We start from the raw sequence: 18526 nt of genomic DNA, 5'->3' as shown, positions 1-18526 counted from the left end.
CTGTACTGAGCCTCGATTGAGCGACTGCACTCCAGCTTGGGCAACAGAGGGAGACCCTCTTTCGAAAGAAAAAGAAAAAATTGGGAGACAAAGTCAGTGAAGTCTTCTAGCATGTATTGAATGTCGCTTAAAAACAAAATTATGCTCGTCAGGGCACATATTAGTGCTAGGGGCTGGTGCATTAAGAAAATATGAAAGTGTTGATGCAGTATTTGTTGAATTTTCAAATGAGAGATAACTCATTTTACTGCAACCTTGTTCATGACTTTATCATTCATTTGTTCTGGGACTTTGCTGAGCTTGTAAAAATGCCAGGCACTTTCTCATTTAGTTCTTTTAAGAATCCTGCAAGTTAAGAGGGTTTTTTTCTTTTTTTTCTTTTCATGGATAAGGGCTAGAACTTAAAAGAGGTTAAGTAATTTGCCCAAGGTCACACAGTTGAGGGCAGAACCCGGATTCACACCCAGGCTTATGTAACCCTAGAGCCACTCTGGGGTTTGACCATGGTATTTTTTTTTTTCTGTTGACAAAAATTACCCAGCAGAGCCACATTTCCATGTGGAGGCTCTGCAGGGTTACCACCTGAGCACACAGCTGGCGAGGATGGAGAACCCTTCACCAGCTCCTGTGAGGCAGCCAGGGCTAGCGGAAGGGGGCTGAGGCATGAAGAGAAGGGCGGAGGGCGAGGCAACACTTGCCTCTATGACGCCCGGCCTTTTGTCCTTGCTCCTTCTCGAGAGACTGCACTGTGGTTATGCCCTCTGATTTCACCAGGTCAGCGAGTTTTCAGTTGCGTAACAGGATGTCACGTGGGATGTTTTTCTGTTTCTCTGGAATTAGCGAGTAGGTGGTTTCTACTCGCTGAGTCCTGGAAGGGGTCACCTAGGAAAATTAGTGGTAGAGATGAGGAGTGCCTGAGAGAGGGGAATCTGGGGTCTCACACTTGCTGATGGCCATGATAGCAGCAACCAGGGGGAAGATGGTTGGGAAGAGGTCAGTGCCCAGTGGCCATGGAGCAATCTGCACCCCTTCCCTTTGGGAGGGCAAAGATGGAGAAATTTCCTATGGGTCACGTGAACCCTGAGGAAGGAAGCTGAGCAGAAGCCATCTTGCTTTACCCTTCCTGAAAGGGCTTAGCCACCAGGTGTCTTCAGTTGCAGATGACTGTGGTGGGTATGCTGGTGAGGGAAGCTGAGTGAACTGGAATAGGCTTAAGCCAAGGTGGCTCTCCCATGTCAGTGAGCTGTGTACTCCCAACCTCCCAAAACCGGCATCTATACCTTGGGAGATTCAGCACTTGGCAGACACTATGCCAGAGAAGGAAGTGGTGACCAACTAATTCAACTGTTGAAGAGAGAACTGCAACCTCACCTAGCTTTGCAAAGAGAAATGTACCTCTTTTCTTATCCCTCCTCTGCACGCATCCTCCCAGTACACAGATAGGACCTAAAAGAAAGAGAAGAGACAGGGAGGGCCGGAGCAACCTCTCACCAGTCCAAATAGCCTGTAATGGGGAGGGGAGAAGAGCTAAATTTGCATACTATACGGGACTGGAATTCTAAGTTAGGCTAGATGGGAGATTTTCTATCCGAATGTAAACCTGATGCTATCAAATCTGCCCAAGATGCCCTTAGCAGGTAGAAGGGAGGATTTTGACTAGCACAGATGTAGAGAATAGTTGCAAGGAATCAAATCAACTCACAATTTTGTGTTTGTACCACAAGTTATGTTTCTTCCTTTAACCAGTTATATAGGAGGGAGAGAGAAGGACCATCATTTGACAACCTGTGTTAGGGCAAGACCCAGTCCTCCTCCTGCCAAGATCAACTTTTATGGTCATTTCTGACCCATGTCAGCTCAGGCACTGTCATTATTCAGGCGTAAAATGCAGCTGTGAAAATGGCAGACTCCAAGACTAAGGCAGTGACCAGGCTGACCTTTAACCTGATATCCAGATGAACACGGACTGAGTTTTCCTATGTTTGATTCAGGGTTAGGGCGAGAATCTGATGCCGCTTCTTCACAGTCTTGGCCTGCCCTTCCCTGGCTTCATTCTGTTATCCAGTCATTTATGCAGTTGCTCAGCCGGTCAGTAAATCTTCCTTGAGTGCCTGTTCTGTCCTGGTTTGAAGGGCAGGGATATGGCCATAAATGAGAGGGACAGAGTCCCTCGTGGAGCCTGCATTCTCCATCCCTCCTCTCATTCAGCACTGAGGTTTGCAGTGCCCAGCCCTCTCTGCTCACATCTTATTCCTGTCTTCTCTGTTGTGGACACTAAATCAGTCTCCAGTTTCTCACTTAGACTTGCTGAAAATCCACTGCCACAGATGAAGTCTCTCAGTTCCTTGGCTGGGCCTGTTGTAGTGGACCCTGAGTGCTTTCTTGCCTTCCCTGTTACTATAGCTGCCACACAGGACCCTTCTTCTTCACCTGGAGTGGTTAGCTCATTGGTCATCTAGAATGCCCTCCCCCTTCTCTCCATCCTTCCAGGTTATGTTCACGTCCAGCTCCAGCTTTCTCTCTTTCACAGAACGTTATCCCTGATCCCCGGGCCAGATGGAGTTGCCTTAGATTCCAACTCCTGTCGCTGTCACTGTCTCTACTGTTAACCCAGCTCCTGCCCAGTCCCGGTGGATGTCGTCTGTGACTATTGGGACATGTGCTTTCCCTTCCATTCTCAGTTCTAAGCTGAAGGCAGCAGGAAAAGCTTCATTTTACTGCATGTAACTCCTGGCCACAGTAGGTGTCCATGAAGTGTTGCCTTTGCTTCATTTATGACTTCTCTGCACCCAAAGACACTGATATTATCAAATAGCAAAAGAACCTTGTGTTAGGAAACAGGGTACTATTTCCAGTTCTACTTTTCACCTATCCGTTGTGTTTCTTAAACATAAATTGAAACTGAAGTGGCTGCCTTTATTGCTTTATCTCCTTGAGAATTTTTATGACCTGAAATGAATAGCTTTTCTTTAGCTGTGAAATGGTGTTCTCAGTCAGAAGGACAGAGGACCATATTTGATGCAGTAATAGCGATTTGTTTGATACTTTATCTTGTTCCACACACATACATATAAAATGTCCAGGATAACTTACTGAATTTTTATTAATTGTAAAACTGTATCTCCTGCTCTGAGGGTTCATCTTTTGCTACCTTATCCTGATAGGTCCTGTAAAATAAGTGGAAATCCTAAGCAATTATACTTTAGATGGTAGATTAAATATTGCCACCTTCTGTTCATATTGAAAAGTGCACATTGATGTTCAGGAGATTGTGTTGCTCCCTTGCTTTTAAAGACTACCAATAAGTTCTCCTGGATCAAAGATAATCAGCTATTTAATAAGGTGTACATGGCGTCTTAATTATAGATTAAAATAATATTTTAATTTCTGTTTATTTTTAAAAAAAGATTCCACACTCTATAACTTTTGTAGACTTTGTAGTCTCTCTTTTTTTTTGTATCTCTGCCTGGGATAGCTCTCCTGTCCTTTGTGAGTAGAGAAGGAGAATGGTCAGTAACATGACATCTTGCTTTGTCACCTACACTGGAGTACAGTGGCATGAGCACAGTTCACTGTAGCCTTGACCTCCCAGGCTCAAGCAATCCTCCCACCTCAGTCTCTCAAGTAGCTGGGACTAGTCACGTGCTACCACGTCTGGCTAATTTTTGCATTTTTGGTAGAAATGGGGTTTTGCCATGTTGCCAAGGCTGATCTTGAACTCCTGGGCTTGAGAGATGTGCCCACCTCTGCCTCCCAAAATGCTGGAATTACAGGCATGAGCCACTGTGCCTCACTGGTTTTTTTTTGTTGTTGTTGTTATGTTTTTTAAAAAAGAGTATCTCTGTGGTATGTGGTGAATAGGCTTAACTTGAATTATTCAAGGTACAGCATAAACGTAAGGTTCATGTACATAAGGATACTCGCAAGTATCCTATTCTATTTATGAAGCTTGTTTTAAAGGATAAACCAACATCTTTGAAAAATAATTATGCAAAGGAGTGATATTTCATAATAGTTTTGGAAGAACAATGTCTATAGGTAATTTTAGAAAAATTTTCCCTATAAAATATTTATAATTTTAAAAGTGTGAACATAAGTTGTATTAAAATGCATTATTTTAATATTTTTTCTTCATTAAGGCCAAACTCTTTATTCTGATAGCATGCCTGGGAGAAAGACCCTTTTATAGACTGGGAACAGTGTCCTGAGGGGCAGATGTGTCCCAGCTGATGTCATATGAGCTAAGTCATGGAGCAGGGCTGCTATTGAGACGTGAGGTGTCTGCCAGCCTGGGCCCCTATGGCAACGGCTTGTCCTGTGCTGTTTTTTCACTTCTAATACACTTCATTTCTGTTATTTAAATTACAAACTTCATATATGCTCTGCATATCAATGAAAGATTACAGGGGCATCTAAAATAGTACTGATAGCATTCCCCTGTCGCCTGCCACACTGTCCTTCTGATGTAATTGCTGCCAAATTGGTATCGTTTCCTATACATTTTTATTCTGCTTGATAAACATACATAAACTTCAATACATGTGTATAGGTTGGTTTTGTAAGAAGTGGATGATTTTATGAGTATTATTCTGTAGCTTACTCTTTTCACTTGTCATGGGCCAATGCCAAGTCTGACTTAATGGTTCGACTTAGGTGATTTTCTGACTTTTTACAATGGTGCAAAAGCAATAGACTTTAAGAAACTATACTTCCCTCGTGATGCTGGGCAGCAGCAGCAGGCACAGCTGCATTTGCCATGCCTTTTTGACTTAGGGTATTTTCAACTTATGATGGGCTCATCAGGATGTAACCCCGTGGTAAGCCTCGGAGCATCTGTCTGTCTGCTGTGTGATCTGTGGCCTCCTCCTTGGTCGCTGCTCACAGTCCAGGGCATGATAAACCATCATGTATCCTATCTTTGCCCTATTGAGATAGCCATGGGTTTTCAGCTTTATTGCAATAAACATTCTTGGGCATCTATTTTTATGTGCTGGTACTTTCAATTTCATCAGGTTTTTAGGAGAACTGTGTCAAAGAAGATATGTGTCTTTAAACTTAGCCCTTTTAACTTTGCTTTTTGAAAAGTACTGCGTGGCATTGTGCTCTTAAAAGCAGACATTTTTTTCTGGCGGTGAGTTCCTGGCATAGGGATAGCCCTCCTGTCCTTGGTGGGTAGAGGAGGAGAGTGGTCAGTCAATACTGTTTTCCAGGATGTGATGACCTGTTTCATTAAATAGCAATAATGTTTTCCTGTTCTAGAAACCTATGTATTTCCCAGCTAAAGTTGGACTTGTCCCCTTTTTGATTTTAGCCATGCAGGGCTAGGACAGTGTTTGGATTTAATAAATTTTTCAAAGACCACTATGACTTAACCTCGTTTGCCCTTGAAGACTCCAACTTCTCATATGTAAAAGTATAATAATGAAAGTGATCAAAAAGTCCAATAGAGCTCTAGATTTAAATAAGGTGGCTGGAGGAAATGCCTCTGGAGACTTGGTTGCATTCCTTGTCTTCATTTTATTTAGTAATTCCTGCTCAAGGTTTAACTTGGTATCTGAGGGATCTTGTGGGCAAATCAGAATGATGCAACCATTCCTATTTGATAACATGTTTATTGACCAATATAATACTAGAAGACATAATAATATAATGTTTAGAGCCTTATATCGACAGCTGTTTCTGCTGTTATTCTTCTGCCAACCTACGGGTTATATGTAGTATTAAATTGGACTACTTGGTCCCATCACAGAATTCGACAGTTTGGCATCTTTGACGGGGACTGCAAGAGACATCTCCAGAAGCGTTTATCTATAGACTGCTTTCCAGCTAAGAAAATGTGCTCCACACGACAAATTCATGCTGTTGAATATAAGCTCAGCAGGAGTGCTTGAAGCTATGTAGTTCAGTACAATGTATTCAGTGATTCAAATAAGCATACTGTGTTTTCGAACATCATTTTGAATGCTTTGATTGGGTATCCATGAAATGTTTTGGTTGTTTCATCATTGTTTCATCAGTGTAATTGATGACTGTTCTGTTTTGCTGACCACTGCAGCTTAATGCAATGGCAAATCGTGCTGCAGGGAAAGGCTATGAGAATGAAGACAATTATTCCAATATCAAGTTTCAGTTTATCGGGATAGAGAACATCCATGTCATGAGGAACAGTCTGCAGAAAATGCTGGAAGGTAAACCATTTCCTTATGCACAGCATTAAAAAATGCAGTTCAATATTTTGATGCCAAAAGGGAATAAGATAGTCTTGATTTAAAAATGTGTTTTTTTTCCCCCCAATGATGCTATTTACATAGGTGTGATAGTCTGGGAAGAATATAATGTTATGGTGGCTCTTTAAATATTTAAGAACCTTTCTGTTATTTTTTAAGCATCACTGTGATGTGGTTTTAACACTTGGTGATTAGCAGTCAGGGACTCTACAGTGGTACTTAACAGCTCAGGTAAAAGTGCACAGGGATATTTTTCTTTCTTCCTCATAATGTTAGTTTGATCGACATTTAAGGCCATTTAGGAATAAAGCAGTAACCAGCCATTCTTTTATGGAGATCAGGTTCAAAAACCGTATCCTTGCTGAAGGCCCTTAGAAGGGAGAATTTTGGAGGTTCCTACTCGAATTTCTAAATAGCAGCCACTGCAATCCACATGCATGTAACCTCCTGCCACCTCCACACACACTTCAGCATATAGCAGCGAACACTACAAGACCCGTACCCACAGACTTACATACTTGTATGGATAGGAAATTAAAGAGATGGATTATGTAATATAGAAGAGTTATTCCTGTGGCCAAACCAGCCACATGCTGATGAGCAGAAATGCTGCATTTCAAGCAAAACCAGCTTAGTCTGCCACATCTGCTCCTTGTGATCATAGAGACCCTGAGAGGAATCTGTTGCCGTAGTCTAACCACTTCCAGCTCTGGGAATTGGGAAAAGACAGAGGATGCTGAAACCATGGCCTTATGCCTTGGCAGTCCATGCTGTGTCTGCGCTTCTGGGGAAAGCCCTGGAGAGCTGGAGCTGGGAGCCAGGGAGGTTGGCTGTCTTGATTGGAAATGAGGGCTCTGGAATGAAGAGGGACAAAGAATGTGCTGAATTATTTTTTCCAGGAATCCATGTTTGCTCTCAGTTACTTAGGCAGTTCCTCGTTTAATCAGAACAACTTAATGTTGCAGTTGGAGAAATCTGAGTGTCACAAACAGGCCTAATTTCCATTCCCTTTTCTGGACTTACCGGTTCATATCAGCCATTATGAAACTTGGAACACATAGTTAACTTTTTTGGGGATCCATTACCTGCTGCAAAATGACAGGATTAGGCCAATACTTTTTTTTTTTTTTTTTTTTTTTGAGACAAAGTCTCACTTTGTCACTGAGGCTGGAGTACAATGGCGTGATCTCTGCTCACTGCAACCTCAGCCTCCCAGGTTCAAGCAATTCTCCCGCCTCAGCCTCCCAGATAGTTGGGAGTTACAGGTACGTGCCACTAACACTGGCTAATTTTTTGAATTTTTTTTTTTTAGTAGAGATGGGATTTCATCATAGCCAGGATGGTCTTGATCTCCTGACCTCATGATCTGCCCACCTCGGCCTCCCAAAGTGCTGGGATTACAGGTGTGAGCCACTGCACCCAGCCTGGACCAGTACTTCCTATAGTTCTTCTAGCTGTGACAATTTGATGTCCCTCTTTAGAAAGCAATCCCTGCCTACAACTGAAAACATCTCAGCCCTAGAGCCATTCCCATCTTTTCTACATAGTTGGCAGTCAGTCTCTCAGGTCACAGTGACATCACCTGGGCATTGTCTCAGGTCACAGTGATCATACGTGATTATTTGAGCAGCTTAAAGTTTTGGAGATTGTCATGCACAGTTGGGCTGTCCCTGCTACAAACTGTGTTTTTTATGCATTGAAAAATTGAACTAGCTTGGTACTGTTATTGGAAAGGTAGTATGACTTTAATATGAAGACTGTTCATTTATCAGCTTCATTAAGTTATGCTTTAAATTTTTCATTTGGTCATTTCATAAGATGACTTGGAGAACATATATTCTTTTCTGCAGAAAGTTGCTCCCATGAGTACTTATAGCATATAAATTTGACTTGTTTTTAAATTGGTTATTTTTTGGTTTCTTGTTAGGAACCATTTCTCCTGCTCTTATGCCTGTGATCTGACTCATTGCTGTTTTCTAAAGAAATGTAAACTGATCAAGTTAGGGGGAAAGCTGTCTGTTTCATAAGGGGCCATGGTGCTTCCACATAACTTTTCCAGCTATGTGCAGTGCAGTAGGCAAGGACATCTTCCTGGATGCTTGTCTGTGGTCTTGACCAATGTTTGACTATCTGTTTTTACCGAGTAAATTATAAACCATTGCGGAGGCTGAGCTGATGATGAAGTGTTGCAATCAGACCCGCCTTCTAAGGCTTTTCCTCCTCCAAACAGCTGTCCTTGGCATCAAAGAGATAGGAAGGTTCATACTGCCGGTCACTTGGTAGGCAGAGGAATGAATTATGCATTTCATTCATGATAATTTTATTCATTTTTTAACCATTGTTATGGATGTAAGAATAGATTCCAAATAATAGAAAAGTAAAATTGTTTGCATTCTGGCTTCAAACAGCTCTCTGTGAGCAAGAGCTGCAAGATATTTCATCAGAAGCTGAAATCTAGGACCAAGTTCACATCCTGTGTAGGTCCTCTATAGAGCTGATTTAATTTTAACTTGGATTTGTACGTTTCAACCAAACTATTTTTGTGGGATCTATACTTTCTAAGGAGAGAAAATGATGCATTTCAGTTACATAGCAAGCAATTTTGTAATTTAATGAAGCGATTTTCACAATAGTTTCCCTTTTGATCATATAGATAATGGTTTTTCCCTCAAATAGTAAGAGGATACCCAGTATTTTCTTTTTTTATTTAAAAATTTTAAGTTCTGGGGTACATGTGCAGGACGTCCAGGTTTGTTACATAGGTAAACTTGAGCCGTGGTGGTTTGCTGCACCTGTCAACCCATCACCTAAGTTTAAGCCCAGCATGCATTAGCTATTTTTCCTAATGTTTTCCCTCCCCCCACCCCACCTACCAACAGGCCTCGTGTGTGTTGTTCCCCTCTGTATGTCCATGTGCTGTCATTATTCAGCTCCCACTTATAAGTGAGAACATGCGGTGCTTGGTTTTCTGTTCCTGAGTTAGTTTGCCGAAGATCATGGCTTCCAGCTCCATCCATTAAAACAGTCAGTAGAAGAGCCCAGAATAGTCGCTTTCCAAGGTCGAGAGTATTGTTATTAGCAGAAGTGGAGCTTTTACATTTTAGCTATCCTGGGTGTTGGGGAGAGCAGTGAAGAGGAAGGTAGAGAGGCGCATGGAATGACTCGCACGTCTCCACTTGTTGAGGTTGTGCCCCATTGGGACACCTCTTCATATCTGCTCTGAAGGTCAGCAGGCACTGATAGGAAAGACACAGGAGGCACATCTTCCTCCTCTTTCAATCAACTTGCCATCTTTTGGAGGTCACCTAGAAAATTTCACTTTCTCCCCATGAGTAGCTTTGTGCCTGCCTTCCACATGACTATTAGATTAATACTGTTGGCCATTGTTTGATTCTATTGAACTGACCACTTATTCATCAGTGTAGTCATTAAACTAAAAATTGAGCAACTGCTCTTTGCCACACGTCATAAGTATTTTCACTTAAATGATTGTATCTGATTTTCACAACAGTTACGAGCAGTGCGTGGTATTATCTGCTTTCTATAGATGAAGAAACATAATTTTTTAAAGACTAAACAGTAAGTTGAAACAAACATGTAGATAAACATGTAAACTACCAAACTAGAGAAATGTGAGGTAAAACTTCAAAGTACCATTTGTCACCCAATGTTTTACAAATTAAGACACTACTGAAAAGAATGTGGTAAAACTAGTATTCTAAATATTTATAGTATTATTTAAATTGGCTTAGAGAGACATATTTTGTTTAGAGATAGTTTTTACCAGGTTGCTTCCTCTTAGGGACAAAATCAAAATAATATTAAAAAATAAATAAAGATATAGGAAGGGCATGGAGGCTCACACCTATAATCCCAGCTCTTTGGGAGGCTGAGACATTGAGGATCATTTGAGACCAGCCTGGGCAACACAGTGAGACCCTGTCTCTACAGAACATTTAAAAAAAAAAAAATCAGCCAGGCATGGTGGTGTGCACCTGTAGTTCCAGCTGCTCAGGAAGCTGATGTGGGAAGATCATCTGGCCTGGGAGGTTGAGGCTGCAGTTAACCATGATTGTGACTGCACTCCAGCCTGGGTGACAAAGAGTGAGGCCCTGTCTCAAATAAAATAAAATAAAATGAAGATATAGATGTGCCTGTGTTGATAGTAGTGTTTAGAATATTGGAAGTCCACATGACTAAATAGTAGTAGACTGATTAATTTTACTTCATCTTATTGATAGAAAAGTTTGCATCCATGAAAAATACCAAATGTGAAGACTATATGTACTAACATGGGAGAATATGTATAATGTAAGTGAAAAATTCAGGTTGTAAAATTGTTTCCACATTCTTATGCCCTATATAGTAAATCATTTGTATGAAGAAAGACTAGGAGAGCATGTCCGGAATGATCATTGGGTTAGCATGGAAGGATGAGAGTGACGTTTTTCCCTTTTTCCTTCTTTATTTACAAAATATTTGCTATGGTTAGTATATTCCTTTTATAAAAAACGATACTTATTATCTCATGGTTTCTGTAGGGTAGGAGTCTGGATGTGTCTCAAGCATAAATGGGAACCCAGGGACCCTCTTCTCAGGGTCTTTCAAGACTGCAAAGTTACAGCTGGGCTGCATTCTCATCAGGAAGTTTGAATGGGGAAAGGAGATTCTTCCCCATTCAAACTTCCTGACGTGGAAGTTTGGCTGTTCACAACATGGCAGCCTGTTTCTTCAAGGCCAACAGGAGTGCCTCTCTCCAGTTAGAGTCTGGTGTATTACACTTTTTAATTAAATTGTTTTTTAAAAATATCCTTTCCATTGTCACATTTACAAAGCAATGTTTTAACCTAACACTTGTTATCATATTATAGTGATCCTTGTTGAGTGGTAGCTCTGATATAAGACAAGCTTACAGCTTGTGACCACAAGGATCATTATATGAACCGCAAGCATCATTATAACCATCTCACGTAGTAATGAAGATACATTTTTGGAGGGCTTACTATGTATTGGACATGTTTCCAGTTTTTAAAGATGTATTTGCTCAAGTAATCCTCACTGCACTTGTTGCTACTGTTACCTTCATTTTACAGATGAGGAAATTGAGGCACAGAGCCTGAGAAACTTGTGTCAGCTCAAAATAGTAAGTGGTAGAACCAACATGTTTACCTACTTAGTGTGAATTCAGATGCCCCACTCTTAATCACTAGGCTTTTCTGCCACTAGAGGTAGTGGGTTGGTGTGGAAGGTCCCGTGGCCTCAGTGTGTGAAGTCCTAGGTTTGGGTTTTTGCTTTAGTCTCTGAGTAAACTTGAACAAATCTCATTTTCTGTATTTGTAAAGCATTGTAAGTAACATAGCTTCCCTCTTTAACTCACAACTCATTAAAAGAATTTCTTGCCAACTATAAAGTGCTTTCCAAAGTAAGGTGGGTATGTTTTCTCTTGGGAAGCAATAATGTATTTTAAAATAAGCACTCAATGAAATGGATATGTTGATGGGCTGTAGATGAATTCAGTCAGCCAGGCAAGTATTTGGTAGACCCCCGTGCCTTCCTATGGGTAAATTTTCTGAATTTCTTTATTCCAAATACACGGAGTTATAAGCACAATTTTCAGAGGCACAGAAGCACTTGTCTCATAATAGGGTCTGTATGCAGTCAGCGCATGTTCATCAAAAATGGTTTAATAAACAACACACCAGACCTTCGAGTATTTTCCGAGCAAGTTGTTCTATGGACTTGCAAACCTTAGCCTGACAGCGGAGCCGGGGAAGTGACCCCAGAGCATGTGGGACGCAGGCCCCGCATCAGCTCAGTGATGTGGGTGATTGTGCAGTCAGGGGCTGTGTGAAAGGGGGGCCAAGCAGATCCATTCTGAAAGATTGGAATCTTTTTAGCAGGCCTTAAAATATAACCACTTAAAAAAATACTCCCTGGCATGATGGTCATTGACTGTGGACAATGTTTTGTGGCAAAATCAGGTGGCTCTAGAGATGATATCTGATCCGTTCTTCCATGCAAAGGTTTTGAGGCCCGATTAACTGGAGTCTTCATTCAGTGTGGAAAGGATGGTTGGAGGCAAGGAACTTGGAGTTGTCATGGGAGGCACCATCGTGGTGGGTATTACGGTCGCATGTTTGCTTCCTGCTCCAGTCTCCCTGTCAAGTCGCCTTGGAGGAACCAAGGTCTAAAGGGAACAGCCCCTGACACACCCCGCTCCAAAGTGTCCATGAAGTAGTTCTTTCTGCTCAGAGAGGGGAGAGCTTCTGGCTGTCGGTTCAGATGTCCTTTTTGCTTGACATGTTCTTCCTTACCTCATGTCTTTATGGGTGCTGGCTAATTCAGCCTTGAGGAAATGGAAGACGGATTCCATTTTTTTTTGTAGATATTGCAAATTTAAGCTTTTCATTTTAAAGTGAGTATTTCCTGTCACATTCCCTGCAAATTTATGCTGTGAAATTCTACCAGATGTGAGCTAATGAAAGGCTGTAAATGTGGTCCTTCTTCAGTTTTCTGTAGTCTGAGTTTTTAACCATTACTAATATCCTCAGATTACTTAGCTATTGGAGGAGACAACCCATAATAACTGGAAATTTCTCGTCATTTTTTTTCTCAAAATTTGGCACCATGGCCTAGGTTTCCATATAGAAAACCCGCTTTCCCATTACAGTGAAAATAGGTAGCTCTACATGGAAATAGCAGCTTGTACAGCTTTTTGACAAGTGATCTGCTAGACCAGTGAGCCTGTCAGGCTTCACAGGCTAACAGAGCAGTCATTTAGAGGAAAGAAATGGACGAATTGTGTGCGCTTTGCCTCTCTGGTATTGAATGGGGATGGATTCTGAATGCATCTGCTCAAGTGCTGGATGGGATCTGCCCATCTGGACAATCATATACTAAGCACAGAGGCATAGGCTAGAGGAAGAGCATGGATGCATGTGCTGTGGGTGGATTCCAGCTCAACTTACTGGCTGTGTAACCGCGGATGGCCTGGTCAACTTCTTTAATTCAGTCTTTCCATTTTGAAAATCCAGAGTGAATCTGCCCTGAAGGGTAGATGATTTCTACAGAGCCTCAGGCACAATACCTGCTTGTAGTAAGTACTGTCCTAAACATGCAGGAGCCTTGACAGTTATTTCAGACGTGCATCTGTTTATCAAACAGTGACTGAGGGTGTTCTGGATGCCAGGCATTGGATAGACTAATGCTTCATTCATTCACTCTGAAAGAAGTAACCAGTTTTGACATAGGGCAGAAATCTGGCCGGAAGGAAAGATCATGCTTGTTTATTAGTGATCTCAGTGAGGGCCTTCCCTGGTTAAGTCATGGTTGAATGTTTTAACTGGATGTCAAAACCAGAAAGTTTATTTGACGTTATCAAAAGGAGAACAGAAAAGGTGATTTAAGGAGAGAATGGTAGCTATATTTCTCCCAGTGATGCTGTATTTTACAGTTCACTGAGACAATTTAAAGATTAATTTTAAAATGTTCACCCTCAGAATTATTGTATTGTTTTGTTAATCAGAGAACTAGGACAATTACAAAGTAAGTGCTTGTAGAAGAAAGTGTATCCCATCAAACTCAAGACAGATGTGGCTAAATTTAGTGATAAGAGAAGCTGTTTTCCCTAAGGCTCTAGTTGACATTTGCCAGTTCAGTATTTGCTTGCCAGTGACAGTACAGTCTCAAAGTGTATGAGAGTGTTGGTCCTAGAAACTTTCTCTGCCGGCATGAAGCGTTGGAATGATCGCCACCCTGCGTCCTCTCCTGCATGTACCACTCATTTACTGCGTTAGTAATTGGTAGCTACCACGTCAGTCTTCCGGGATTCCCGGCCCTCTCTCCAGTGCCTGCCACTGTACATCCATGCCAGTGTTTCCAGACTCTCAATGTCCCTACCTTTTCCCAGTCTCAGCTTCTCTTGTGCCATTTGCTTTGAGTTCCCTATTTCGATGTTAACATCCCTTCAATCCTGGCTTCAGTTCAATTTCTGTTCATCCTGGCTCAGTTTGTATATTGATTTTTAATTATTCTCTATTTTTTTTAGTGAAAATAATATGGAAAGTGGAGTCAAGGGATTAGATTTCTATCCCAGTGTATTTGCTGTGTTGCTAGCATCTGAGGCCATTCCTCCTTAATATATCAAGATAATTCTATCGCTGGGTATGGTGGCTCCTGCCTGTAATCCCAGCACTTTGGGAGACTGAGGCAGGTGGATCACCAGAGATCAGGAGTTCAAGAACAGCCTGGCCAACATGGTAAAACCCTGTCTCTACTAAAAATGCAAAAATTAGCCAGGTGTGGTGGTGTTTCCTGTGGTCCCACCTACTCTGGAAGCTGAGGCAGGAGAATTGCTTGAACCCGGGAGGCAGAGGATACAGTGAGCTGAGATCGCGCCACTGCACTACAGTCTGGGTGATAGTGCAAGACTCAGTTTCAAAAATAAAAAAAAAAGATAATTCTATCCACTCTAGATGGGAGTTTATGAGGGTTCATTGAGAGAAAAGCACAAAGCCTCATCATTTACATATGGCAGATGTAACAAAAATGGGCGCACACATACATATTTTTAAAATAAGAGAGAGGGTCTCCCTCTGTTGCCCAGGCTGAAGTGCAGTGGTGCAGTTGTAGTTCACAGCAGCCTCTGACTCCTGGGCTCAAGTGATCCTCCTGCCTCAGCCTCCTGAGTTATTTGGAACTACAGGCGTGCACCTCTACACCCAGCTAATTAAAAAAAATCTTTTTGTAGAGACCGGGTCTTGTTACATTGCCCAGGTTGGTCTTGAACTCCTAGGCTCAGTCTTCCTGCCTTGGCCTCCCAGAGCTCTGGGATTACAGGCACAACTCACTGCACCCAGCCACATGTTTTTTATTTGCTGCAAAGTTTCACATACCTCAGCCATTAATATTTACATCTTACTATCCTTACTACATGTTAAACCTAAGATAGAACAGGTTACCACCATATACTGAGAATTTGTCTTTAGACACAAAATTCACATTCATAAATACTATTAGCACATTATTCTATGGACTTGCTGCTCCATTTCCTTTAGGCCAGTGGTAATGAGTATTCTGGAGTATATGGTGAGGGGCTCCTGTAGGCTAAACTGAAGACTTTCATTGTATGGGCCATAATTAAGTCCTCTTTGAATGGCTTCACCTGTGGGATGTTCAGTACAGGGACATTATCATCATTTTGCCAGTTCTTTGAAGACTATTTTGTGGATCTTGGCTTCACGACTCCAAAATGGAAAAGGGATAGATCAAACATTGGCAGAACTTAGATGTGTGTTGGGCTGGCAACTAACGGAGGGCCATGTACGTTTCCACTTCAGATCTCAGGGTACAAGAAAGACCAACCTCACAGGGTTCAAATGGAGACTTTTTTTGCACCCTTGCTGACCCCACCCAGCAACTGTATAGGAGAAAATAAGAGTGATAGAGGAAATATCTCAGGCAGATTATCTGAGGCTTATTTTCTTCTAAGTAAATTCCACATTTGCAGAGGTCTGAAAATTATATATATTTTCTTTGCTTTTTAATTTTTTAACTGTAGTTTATATATGTTTATGACATATAGTTATCCTGTTATATAAAACAAATATATATATTTTTTTCTTTTTTCTTTTTTTTTTTTTGAGACGGAGTTTCGCTCTTGTTGCCCAGGCTGGAGTGCAATGGCGCTATCTCAGCTCACCGCAACCTCCGCCTCCTGGGTTCAGGCAATTCTCCTGCCTCAGCCTCCTGAGCAGCTGGCATTACAGGCACGTGCCACCATGCCCAGCTAATTTTTTGTAGTTTTAGTAGAGACGGGGTTTCACCATGTTGACCAGGATGGTCTTGATCTCTTGACCTTGTGATCCACCTGCCTCGGCCTCCCAAAGTGCTGGGATTACAGGCGTGAGCCACCGTGCCCGGCCATAAAACAAATATTATAAGACCCGGGCATGAAACTCCCGATTAGTAAGCCCCGTTGTCTGCAGTTTGTGGCATATGCCTCTGATGTCAGCTGAAATGAACTTTGTTCAGCAAAATGGTTTGTAAATATTGGTTTGGGTTTGGCAACAAGAGTGAACAAATCAGTATTTCTGCCTCATCCTGAGTTTATCCAAACCAACCCAACAGTTTTCTATTTAAAAATCCAGGTGCTAATCGTTTCAGTCTTGAGGGTACCCCCATCTGGCCACGTCTATTAATCATCTGCAGACCTCTTTGCTTTTCAAGCTGCCACTCAGCACACAGGGAGAGAAAGCACTCTCATTGGTTCACTTTGCTTGAGAACCTGGTGGGGTTATTTTACTTAGCGCATGCAGTTTTAATGTTCCTGAAAACAGAAATGTTAAACAAGGAGTCTTCTTAGTGCTGACGTGGTGAGCGTTGCAGCAGCCTGTCCCGTTGCTGAGAGCTAAACGGACAGAGAAGCATGAGGACATTCTCTCTGGCAGAACATTCTAGGGCCTGGTCCTGTGGCCATCCATTCCTCTCTTGCTTTTGTCGCAGGCCATCTCTAGGTTAGCTGGCAAGCCTGGTGTCTTTATTTTTAAGCTTGTAGTCATTAACATGCCTTGTGGGAAGGGAAGGATCTTTTGTTGCAGGGCTGAGCCTCAGAGCTTGGAGGCCAAGATACTCTACAAGCCTGCTAACTAGCCTAAGCCCTACAATGACTACTTCAAAGTTTGCCCTTTTTAGCAAAAAAAAAAAAGACTGCAAGAGAATGTTATCTGCATCCTGAGACTTCACACAGTGGAATGTGTGTATTTTAGGATTAAGTTGAACACTTTGTGTCACGGCCTGGGGTTGGACAGAAAGCCCAAACAGCAGGCATCCAGGGAGTGGTGAGTGCTCATGGAAGGTGCTGGAATTTGCCATGCTTCCCACTGGGCTGTGTCTCAGGGCCGTGTGCACAGGCAGAAGTGAGTCTGATGCTTGGAGGGCCTCTCCAGTGTTGCTGGGCATTGTCACGAGGCGACAGATCTCTAGAAGGACAGGGCTTGCTCAGTTTTACCTTGTGGCTGGCATTTGGCCTTTTATCCTTTGCATCAGATTCTGCTGTCTGTCTTCCAGCTGGGCCATGCACCCCTGAGTTCATAGGAAGACTTTTTGAGGTTCACCCTGGGTATATTACCTTATGGAATTCAGCTTTTAGATCATCAACTTCTGTATGTCCTTTTTACTACCATTACATTCCCGGCCTCAGAATGCTCCGGGGGCCAAAGCTGGGTCTCCCTTCCCAGCTCCCTTCCTAATTGCCTTGTTGCCACCTTACAAAAAAACAAACATATCCTTCATCACACCCTCAGTCGTGCTGTGATGCATCATCTCAGGATGTATAAGGGAATATGTTTTAGAGGTACATGTGCAAAAACGTTTGAAGACTTCTGATTAAACTTCCTTGAGCAATCTAAGTCAACAGTGTGCATAGAAGTATAATGCAAGACACAAGTACAGAAAACATTTGAAATTTTAAACTTTCTGGTAGCCACATTAAAGTAAAAAGAAATTTTCATATTATTTATGTCATATATATAATATTTATATCATTTAATAACATTTATTTAACCCAGTATATCCCAAATGTTATCATTTTAACGTTATCAGAATAAAAAGCTAATAAAGAGGTGTTTTTGCATGTTTTTTTGTGTACTATGCCTTTAAAATTTGACTTATATTACACTTAACAGCATATCTGTCTCAATTCAGACTGGACATATTTCAAGTGTTTCAGAGCCACATGTGACTAGTTATTACTACATCAGGGCGGCACTATTATAAGTAATAGAAAGCACAGCCTTTAAGCTGTTGGTATTTGGGAACCAAGATTGGTTCATGTTGAATTATGAAAAAATAACAAGCTGAGGTTGAGAGGCATTGATTAAGAGCATGAACCCCGGAGCCAGGCTGGATCCTAGCCTCACCACTTATCCATCAGCTGGGAGACTTTGGACAAGCCCTGAGCCTCTGTTTGCGCTGGTTTCCACGCATCAAAAATGAGAATAATAAGTGCCTTCCTCATAATGATTGTTTGAGGATTGAAAAGCTAAGGCTAATCTATATAAAGCATTTAGAAGAGTGTCTGGTATCTGGTATGTAGCCCACCAAGGTAGCTACGGTGTGGTGGCAAAAACTCTAGGTTCGTCTTTTGAAAGGCCTGCATTTGAGATGTCTTTCTGCCATTGATCACTTCATGCCTTAACTTTTCATACTTCAGCGTTCACATGTTCGAGGGTGTCTAACACTTCCTTCCTCCCGGGACACTCTGCTGGAGGGACAGATAATAAAATATGTATCATAGCCGC

The 18526-nt window shown here is 41.9% G+C and overlaps 2 protein-coding genes across 3 annotated transcripts in view; one reads left to right on the top strand and one right to left on the bottom strand.

Moving 5' to 3' along the window:
* The window catches only part of MTMR7 (myotubularin related protein 7), a 118254-nt gene that overhangs the window by 76706 nt on the left and 23022 nt on the right, over window positions 1-18526 (top strand). For both annotated transcript variants that reach the window (XM_032288357.1, XM_032288358.1), the window contains one exon: window positions 6056-6188. In XM_032288357.1, coding sequence (XP_032144248.1) covers window positions 6056-6188 — 133 coding nt within the window. The remainder of the gene's footprint in view (window positions 1-6055; window positions 6189-18526) is intronic.
* VPS37A (VPS37A subunit of ESCRT-I) overlaps window positions 4354-18526 on the bottom strand; it is a 91853-nt gene continuing 77680 nt past the window's right edge. Inside the window, exon 12 of the mRNA XM_032288360.1 lies at window positions 4354-7081. The gene's annotated coding sequence lies outside the window, so the exon portion shown is untranslated. The remainder of the gene's footprint in view (window positions 7082-18526) is intronic.

This window comes from Sapajus apella, unplaced genomic scaffold (genome assembly GCF_009761245.1).
Source record: "Sapajus apella isolate SASKATOON/1434 unplaced genomic scaffold, GSC_monkey_1.0 scaffold21, whole genome shotgun sequence".
Classification (NCBI taxonomy): Eukaryota; Metazoa; Chordata; class Mammalia; order Primates; family Cebidae; genus Sapajus; species Sapajus apella.
Note: the sequence above shows the minus strand (reverse complement) of the source record. Positions and strands in the feature narration are given on the sequence as shown.